This window comes from Oncorhynchus gorbuscha, unplaced genomic scaffold (genome assembly GCF_021184085.1).
Source record: "Oncorhynchus gorbuscha isolate QuinsamMale2020 ecotype Even-year unplaced genomic scaffold, OgorEven_v1.0 Un_scaffold_1726, whole genome shotgun sequence".
Lineage (NCBI taxonomy): Eukaryota > Metazoa > Chordata > Actinopteri > Salmoniformes > Salmonidae > Oncorhynchus > Oncorhynchus gorbuscha.
This window is the reverse complement of record NW_025746420.1, coordinates 3,890-14,224: the sequence shown is the minus strand read 5'-3', so window position 1 is coordinate 14,224 and position 10,335 is coordinate 3,890. Positions and strand designations below refer to the sequence as shown.

General features: G+C 49.6%; 1 protein-coding gene across 1 annotated transcript; it reads left to right on the top strand.

Annotated features, from left to right (window-relative positions):
• Window positions 1-3,047: 3,047 nt before the first annotated feature.
• On the top strand, window positions 3,048-10,078 carry LOC124023930 (leiomodin-2-like). Its single transcript, XM_046338093.1, has 4 exons — window positions 3,048-3,122; window positions 4,947-5,171; window positions 7,972-8,114; window positions 9,621-10,078. Exons 1-4 carry the CDS (start codon window positions 3,048-3,050, stop codon window positions 9,736-9,738), a joined length of 561 nt encoding a protein of 186 aa, XP_046194049.1. The 3' UTR covers window positions 9,739-10,078.
• The last annotated feature ends 257 nt before the right edge of the window (window positions 10,079-10,335 follow it).

Genomic DNA, 10,335 nt, shown 5'->3' with positions numbered 1-10,335 from the left:
CTCTCCTCTATTCTAACCAATAGAGATGTCTCCTCTCCTTTATTCTAACCCATAGAGATGTCTCCTCTCCTTTATTCTAACCGATAGAGATGTCTCCTCTCCTCTATTCTAACCAATAGAGATGTCTCCTCTCCTTTATTCTAACCCATAGAGATGTCTCCTCTCCTTTATTCTAACCAATAGACATCTCCTCTCCTTTATTCTAACCCATAGAGATGTCTCCTCTCCTTTATTCTAACCAATAGAGATGTCTCCTCTCCTTTATTCTAACCAATAGAGATGTCTCCTCTCCTCTATTCTAACCAATAGAGATGTCTCCTCTCCTCTATTCTAACCAATAGAGATGTCTCCTCTCCTTTATTCTAACCCATAGAGATGTCTCCTCTCCTCTATTCTAACCAATAGAGATGTCTCCTCTCCTCTATTCTAACCAATGTCTCCCTGTCTCCTCTCCTCTATTCTAACCAATAGAGATGTCTCCTCTCCTTTATTCTAACCAATGTCTCCCTGTCTCCTCTCCTTTATTCTAACCAATAGAGACATCTCCTCTCCTTTATTCTAACCCATAGAGATGTCTCCTCTCCTTTATTCTAACCAATAGAGACGTCTTCTCTCCTTTATTCTAACCAATAGAGATGTCTCCTCTCCTCTATTCTAACCAATAGAGATGTCTCCTCTATTCTAACCAATAGAGATGTCTCCTCTCCTCTATTCTAACCAATAGAGATGTCTCCTCTCCTTTATTCTAACCAATAGAGATGTCTCCTCTCCTTTATTCTAACCAATAGAGATGTCTCCTCTCCTCTATTCTAACCAATAGAGATGTCTCCTCTCCTCTATTCTAACCAATAGAGATGTCTCCTCTCCTTTATTCTAACCAATAGAGATGTCTCCTCTCCTTTATTCTAACCAATAGAGATGTCTCCTCTCCTTTATTCTAACCAATAGAGACATCTCCTCTCCTCTATTCTAACCAATAGAGACATCTCATCTATTCTAACCAATAGAGATGTCTCCTCTCCTCTATTCTAACCAATAGAGATGTCTCCTCTCCTTTATTCTAACCAATAGAGATGTCTCCTCTCCTTTATTCTATGGGAGATGGAGGGATGGATGAGGGACAGAGGGGGGTTGGAGGGATAGAATGGGGAGATGGAGGGATAGAGGGAGAGAAGTGGGATGGAGGAAGAAATGGGAGATGGAGGGATGGATTGATGGAGGAAGAAATGGGAGATGGATGGAGGGATGGAATGGGGAGATGGGGGATGGGGGGAGAGATGGAGGGATAGATGCGGGGATGGATGGAGGGAGGGATGGTGGAGGAGATGGGGATGAGGGAGAGAAGTGGGTTGGAGGAAGAAATGGGAGATAGAGGGATGGATGAGGGACAGAGGGGGGTTGGAGGGATAGAATGGGGAGATTGAGGGAGGGAGAGATAGATGGGGACGAGGGAGAGAAGTGAGATGGAGGAAGAAATGAGGGATGGAGGGATGGATGGAGGGAGGGAGATGAGAGGAGAAGTGGGGGATGGATGGAGGGAGGGATGGAGGACGGGGGGTGGAGGGATAGATGGGGAGATGGGGAAGGATAGAGGGAGAGATGGGGGATGGAGGGAGGGATGGGGGAATAGATGGGAAGATGGAGGGAGAGAAGTGGGATGGAGAAAGGAGTGGGGGATGGAGGGAAGGATGGAGGGATAGATTGGGGGATGGGGAGATGGGGGGTGGAGGGAGGGATAGAGGGAGAGAGATTGGGGATGGATGGAGGGCGAGATAGATGGGGGATGGAGGGAGAGATGAGGGATGGAGGGGGTGAAGGGATAGATGGGGAGATGGGAGGGATGGATGGAGGAATAGATGGGTGATGGGGGAATAGATGGGAAATGGGGGATGAGGGAGAGATGGGGGATGAGGGAGAAATGGGGAATGGAGTGGGAGATGGATAGAGGGGAGAGAAGTGGGATGGAGGAAGAAATGGGGGATGGAGGGAGAGAAGTGGGATGGAGGAAGAAATGGGGGATGGAGTGATAGATGGGGAATGGAGTGGGAGATGGAGGGAGGGATAGAGAGAGAGATGGGGTATGGGGAAATAGATGGGGATGGATGGGGAATGGAGGGAGAAATGGGGGTGATGGATGGGGGGAGAGAGAGGGGTAGAGGGAGGGATAGGGGGGGGTTGAGGGATGGAGGGAGAAAAGTTGGTTGGAGTGTATTAGAGATGTTAGAACAAACGATAAGTGGATGCTGTAGGTCTGCATGAATTAGCTGTGTGTTACGGAGAATGATGCTCCAAATATTATCCTGATCAAGCACAGGACTCCACCGTCACAGGACCCCACCGTCACAGGACCCCACAGGACCCCACCGTCACAGGACCACACCGTCACAGGACCCCACCGTCATAGGACCCCACCGTCACAGGACCCCACCGTCACAGGACCACACCGTCACAGGACCCCACCGTCACAGGACCCCACCGTCACAGCACCCCACCGTCACAGCACCCCACCGTCACAGGACCCCACAGGACCACACCGTCACAGGACCACACAGTCACAGGACCCCACAGGACCCCACCGTCACAGCACCCCACCGTCACAGGACCACACCGTCACAGGACCCCACAGGACCAGACCGTCACAGGACCCCACCGTCACAGCACCCCACCGTCACAGGACCCCACCATCACAGGACCCCACAGGACCCCACCGTCACAGGACCCCACCGTCACAGGACCCCACCGTCACAGCACCCCACCGTCACAGGACCACACCGTCACAGGACCACACCGTCACAGGACCCCACAAGGACCAGACCGTCACAGGACCCCACCGTCACAGCACCCCACCGTCACAGGACCCCACCGTCACAGGACCCCACCGTCACAGGACCACACCGTCACAGGACCCCACAGGACCAGACTGTCACAGGACCCCACAGGACCAGACCGTCACAGGACCACACCATCACAGGACCCCACAGGACTACACCATCACAGGACCCCACAGGACCCCACAGGACCCCACCGTCACAGGACCCCACCGTCACATGTCCACACCGTCACAGGTCCCCACCGTCACAGGACCACACCATCACAGAACCCCACCATCACAGGACCCCACCGTCACAGAACCCCACAGGACCCCACAGGACCACACCGTCACATGACCCCACAGGACCAGACCGTCACAGGTCCCCACCGTCACAGGACCCCACAGGACCACACCATCACAGGACCCCACAGGACCAGACCGTCACAGGACCCCACAGGACCCGACCGTCACAGGACCAGACCGTCACAGGACCCCACAGGACCAGACCGTCACAGGACCCCACAGGACCAGACCGTCACAGGACCACACCGTCACAGGACCCCACAGGACCACACCATCACAGGACCCCACCGTCACAGGACCCCACCGTCACAGGACCCCCACCGTCACAGGACCCCCACCGTCACAGGACCCCACCGTCACAGGACCCCACAGGACCCCACAGGACCCCACCGTCACAGGACCCCACCATCACAGGACCCCACCATCACAGGACCCCACCGTCACAGGACCCCACCGTCATAGGACCCCACAGGACCCCACCATCACAGGACCACACGTCACAGGACCCCACCACCACAGGAGAGAGAGAGAGAGAGAGAGAGAGAGAGAGAGAGAGAGAGAGAGAGAGAGAGAGAGAGAGAGAGAGAGAGAGAGAGAGAGAGAGAGAGAGAGAGAGAGAGAGAGAGAGAGAGAGAGAGAGAGAGAGAGAGAGAGAGAGAGAGAGAGAGAGAGAGAGAGAGAGAGAGAGAGAGAGAGAGAGAGAGAGAGAGAGACAGGGTGGGCTCTAGTGAGAGAGAGAGACAGGGTGGGCTCTAGTGAGAGAGAGACAGGGTGGGCTCTAAGTGAGAGAGAGACAGGGTGGGCTCTAGTGAGAGAGAGACAGGGTGGGCTCTAGTGAGAGAGAGACAGGGTGGGCTCTAGTGAGAGAGAGAGACAGGGTGGGCCACGTTAAGGTGCTATCGATCTCATGTCTTGGTGTCGTTTCCATCCAGTAACCCAACACTTAGTGTTCCATCATGATCACATTGAGGCAAACCTGTAAAATAAGCTCCCAAAGACAATCTCAACGTGAGCTCACTTCTCCCTGCGCTCTGTGTGTGTGTGTGTGTGTGTGTGTGTGTGTGTGTGTGTGTGTGTGTGTGTGTGTGTGTGTGTGTGTGTGTGTGTGTGTGTGTGTGTGTGTGTGTGTGTGTGTGTGTGTGTGTGTGTGTATTTGCTGTGATACAGATCCAGGCAAGCCAACACCTCTATCAGGCCTCACCTCTCTTAACTGAAGGGCTCTTGGCTACTGACCTGAATAATGATGATTACTCAGATTTTCCACGGCGATGCAGGACCGAACCACAACCTCTCTTTCAGGAGCAGGGATACGTTACAGTGGCAAGGCTCAATGTACAGTAAAGACATCTGATTGGTTAACAGCAGGCAGGGAAGGAAGCAATGAGAGAGGAAGACATTGGTAAATGGGAGACTTCACGGTTACACTTTAGGTGTAACCGTACTGTAGCTCAGTTGGTAGAGCATGGCGCTTGTAGCGCCAGGGTAGTGGGTTCGATCCCCGGGACCACCCATACGTAGAATGTATGCACACATGACTGTAAGTCGCTTTGGATAAAAGCGTCTGCTAAATGGCATATATTATTATTATTATTATAGGTGGACTGTTGCTGCGTCATCAATCCCTTTGTCAACGTGCCGTTTGCTCACTTAGAAAACCTGCTGTCAGTGGAAAGAAACGCTTATGAAAACCTGCTGTCAGTGGAAAGAAACGCTTATGAAAACCTGGAGCTTTAAATGTTCTGGAAATGTGTTTGAAAATAAAGTAATATATTTTAGAATGTGTTAGAAAAAGGAGCATCATCTAATGTTCCCCCCCGTTCTCCTTTTACAGGCCATGTATTTTCCCTCCCATCAACCCTGCTACTCAAAGAAAAGAGAGGGGAGACCCAGCCAAGCTCCCCCTCCGGGAGCTCCCCATCCGGGAGCTCCCCCTCCAGGAGCCCCCCCTCCACGAGCTCCCCCTCCAGGAGCCCCCCTCCAGGAGCTCCCCCTCCAGGAGCCCCCCCTCCAGGAGCACCAGAGTAAAGTGGAGGACAACAAGCGTCTACTTGAGGAGGTACAGTACATGTGGTAGGAACTACAACGTCTTCCATTTTGCCTCTAGGACTTGTGGGAAAGGTAGTCATGGAGGCTGTACTGACTGTGAGAGGTGATAACGCTATAGAGGCTGTACTGACTGTGAGAGGAGATAACGCTATAGAGGCTGTACTGACTGTGAGAGGAGATAACGCTATAGAGGCTGTACTGACTATGAGAGGAGATAACGCTATAGAGGCTGTACTGACTGTGAGAGGAGATAACGCTATAGAGGCTGTACTGACTGTGAGAGGGGATAACGCTATAGAGGCTGTACTGACTATGAGAGGAGATAACGCTATAGAGGCTGTACTGACTGTGAGAGGGGATAACGCTATAGAGGCTGTACTGACTGTGAGAGGGGATAACGCTATAGAGGCTGTACTGACTGTGAGAGAGGATAACTCTATAGAGGCTGTACTGACTGTGAGAGGGGATAACGCTATAGAGGCTGTACTGACTGTGAGAGGGGATAACGCTATAGAGGCTGTACTGACTGTGAGAGGGGATAACGCTATAGAGGCTGTACTGACTGTGAGATGGGCTAACGCTATAGAGGCTGTACTGACTGTGAGAGAGGATAACGCTATAGAGGCTGTACTGACTGTGAGAGGGGATAACACTATAGAGGCTGTACTGACTGTGAGAGGGGATAACGCTATAGAGGCTGTACTGACTGTGAGAGAGGATAACACTATAGAGGCTGTACTGACTGTGAGGGGATAACGCTATAGAGGCTATGGGCTTTGTGCTGGCTGAAATGATGGGCTTTGTGCTGGCTGAAATGATGGGCTTCGTGCTGGCTGAAATGATGGGCTTCGTGCTGGCTGAAATGATGGGCTTCGTGCTGGCTGAAATGATGGGCTTCGTGCTGGCTGAAATGATGGGCTTCGTGCTGGCTGAAATGGTGTCTGGACGACAGCCTGCTAGAGATGGAGAATGAGTCCTTTACGGTGTCGAGAAGTCGTCCTCAAGCTGGAACAGATGGCTTTTTGTGTGAGTGAGCAGCGAGGGTTGTCACCTGTGTGTTTGGGTGGGATACATGAGGATAGTGTTTCTGTGTGTTTGGGTGGGATACATGAGGATAGTGTTTCTGTGTGTTTGGGTGGGATACATGAGGATAGTGCTGTTTGGGTGGGATACATGAGGATAGTGCTGTTTGGGTGGGATACGTGAGGATAGTGCTGTTTGGGTGGGATACATGAGGATAGTGCTGTTTGGGTGGGATACATGAGGATAGTGCTGTTTGGGTGGGATACATGAGGATAGTGCTGTTTGGGTGGGATACGTGAGGATAGTGCTGTTTGGGTGGGATACATGAGGATAGTGTTTCTGTGTGTTTGGGTGGGATACATGAGGATAGTGCTGTTTGGGTGGGATACTTGAGGATAGTGCTGTTTGGGTGGGATACATGAGGATAGTGCTGTTTGGGTGGGATACGTGAGGATAGTGCTGTTTGGGTGGGATACATGAGGATAGTGCTGTTTGGGTGGGATACATGAGGATAGTGCTGTTTGGGTGGGATACATGAGGATAGTGCTGTTTGGGTGGGATACGTGAGGATAGTGCTGTTTGGGTGGGATACATGAGGATAGTGTTTCTGTGTGTTTGGGTGGGATACATGAGGATAGTGCTGTTTGGGTGGGATACGTGAGGATAGTGCTGTTTGGGTGGGATACATGAGGATAGTGCTGTTTGGGTGGGATACATGAGGATAGTGCTGTTTGGGTGGGATACATGAGGATAGTGCTGTTTGGGTGGGATACATGAGGATAGTGCTTCTGTGTGTTTGGGTGGGATACGTGAGGATAGTGCTGTTTGGGTGGGATACATGAGGATAGTGCTGTTTGGGTGGGATACATGAGGATAGTGCTGTTTGGGTGGGATACATGAGGATAGTGCTGTTTGGGTGGGATACATGAGGATAGTGCTGTTTGGGTGGGATACATGAGGATAGTGCTGTTTGGGTGGGATACATGAGGATAGTGCTGTTTGGGTGGGATACATGAGGATAGTGCTTCTGGTGTGTTTGGGTGGGATACATGAGGATAGTGCTGTTTGGGTGGGATACATGAGGATAGTGCTGTTTGGGTGGGATACATGAGGATAGTGCTTCTGGTGTGTTTGGGTGGGATACATGAGGATAGTGCTGTTTGGGTGGGATACATGAGGATAGTGCTGTTTGGGTGGGATACATGAGGATAGTGTTTCTGTGTGTTTGGGTGGGATACATGAGGATAGTGCTGTTTGGGTGGGATACGTGAGGATAGTGCTGTTTGGGTGGGATACATGAGGATAGTGTTTCTGTGTGTTTGGGTGGGATACATGAGGATAGTGTTTCTGGTGTGTTTGGGTGGGATACATGAGGATAGTGCTGTTTGGGTGGGATACGTGAGGATAGTGCTGTTTGGGTGGGATACATGAGGATAGTGTTTCTGTGTGTTTGGGTGGGATACATGAGGATAGTGTTTCTGGTGTGTTTGGGTGGGATACATGAGGATAGTGCTGTTTGGGTGGGATACATGAGGATAGTGCTGTTTGGGTGGGATACATGAGGATAGTGCTGTTTGGGTGGGATACATGAGGATAGTGCTTCTGAATGCTACAAGTCCATTCAGTTTGTAATGTACCCTTTTGGCAAAAGCCGTCTTGGTCGATTTATCTATGCAGAGTCAACTTGCAGTCAACACACAGAAGAGCCACAGCTATAACTCCCTGTGGTTAACTGAAGCAGTGATGTGGATACTAAAAGGAGTCTCCCTGGGCTCTCTGCTGTGCAGCTGGCGCGTATGGAGGAGGAGCTGATAGACCGTCTTCGCAGGGAGGTGGCGAGACAGAGAGAGCTGAACGTTCTGCGACAGGAGGACAACAGGCTACGCTGGAGGACACTGTGCTTCCTCCAGCTCAACCAGCGCCTCAAAAAGTACGTACCACCAGACTTTACAATATCATTTTTCTCTCCAGATATGATACTGTAGTATGAATTTATGAGATTTCACCATCAAGGACATATACTACATTAATCCTCCCAAAGGAGATAACCTACTGGTAACCTGTTAATACCTGGTAGTACAGTCTCCTCCCAAAGGAGATAACCTACTGGTAACCTGTCGATACCTGGTAGTACAGTCTCCTCCCAAAGGAGATAACCTACTGGTAACCTGTCGATACCTGGTAGTACAGTCTCCTCCCAAAGGAGATAACCTACTGGTAACCTGTCGATGCCTGGTAGTACAGTCTCCTCCCAAAGGAGATAACCTACTGGTAACCTGTCGATGCCTGGTAGTACAGTCTCCTCCCAAAGGAGATAACCTACTGGTAACCTGTCGATGCCTGGTAGTACAGTCTCCTCCCAAAGGAGATAACCTACTGGTAACCTGTCGATACCTGGTAGTACAGTCTCCTCCCAAAGGAGATAACCTACTGGTAACCTGTCGATGCCTGGTAGTACAGTCTCCTCCCAAAGGAGATAACCTACTGGTAACCTGTCGATACCTGGCAGTACAGTCTCCTCCCAAAGGAGATAACCTACTGGTAACCTGTTGATGCCTGGCAGTACAGTCTCCTCCCAAAGGAGATAACCTACTGGTAACCTGTTGATGCCTGGCAGTACAGTTTCTTCTACAGATGCTGTGTCTGTATTTACACCATGCTGTCTCTCCTGTTGATACCTGGTAGTACAGTTTCTTCTACAGATGCTGTGTCTGTATTTACACCATGCTGTCTACTCCTGTTGATGCCTGGTAGTACAGTTTATTCTACAGATGCTGTGTCTGTATTTACACCATGCTGTCTCTCCTGTTGATGCCTGGTAGTACAGTTTCTTCTACAGATGCTGTGTCTGTATTTACACCATGCTGTCTACTCCTGTTGATGCCTGGTAGTACAGTTTCTTCTACAGATGCTGTGTCTGTATTTACACCATGCTGTCTACTCCTGTTGATGCCTGGTAGTACAGTTTATTCTACAGATGCTGTGTCTCTGTATTTACACCATGCTGTCTACTCCTGTTGATGCCTGGTAGTACAGTTTATTCTACAGATGCTGTGTCTGTATTTACACCATGCTGTCTCTCCTGTTGATGCCTGGTAGTACAGTTTATTCTACAGATGCTGTGTCTGTATTTACACCATGCTGTCTCTCCTGTTGATGCCTGGTAGTACAGTTTCTTCTACAGATGCTGTGTCTGTATTTACACCATGCTGTCTACTCCTGTTGATGCCTGGTAGTACAGTTTCTTCTACAGATGCTGTGTCTGTATTTATACCATGCTGTCTCTCCTGTTGATGCCTGGTAGTACAGTTTATTCTACAGATGCTGTGTCTCTATTTACACCATGCTGTCTCTCCTGTTGATGCCTGGTAGTACAGTTTCTTCTACAGATGCTGTCTCTGTATTTACACCATGCTGTCTCTCTATGTTTTCTCAGGCCCGTTGTAACCAGCTATTACAAGAACATCCCGATGCACATCTACTGTCTCCCTATTCAGACTGTTGGAAAAGGCAACAGTAACAAGAAGAAGAAGAAGAAGAAGTGGCAGAGATGAGAAGAAGAGGAAGTAGAATAGGAGTGCAGTCTGGGAGGATGTGTGACAGTTCATTGGTTCCACTTCCATGTACCACTGTGGGACACAGGACTATGTAACTCACAAGTCCTGCTGAACGCTGCTTCCTTAACATTCTGTACTGCATTGGGAAAAAAGAAAGTCACAAAGAATATTTTGGATATCTATCTGCTCTCTCTCCGGTATTTCTTACTTTGCCACTATACTGATATACACTGCCTTCAGAAAGCATTCAGACCCCTTCCCTTTTTCCACATTTTGTTACGTTACAGCCTTATTCTAAAATGGATTAAATAAAATAAAACATCCTCAGTAATGTACACACAATACACCATAATGACATCACAATACACCACAATGACATCACAATACACCACAATGACATCACAACACGCCATAATGACATCACAATAAACCATAATGACATCACAATACCCCACAATGACATCACAATACCCCATAATGACATCACAATACACCATAATGACATCACAATACACCACAATGACATCACAATACAACATAATGACATCACAATACACCATAATGACATCACAATTCACCATAATGACATCACAA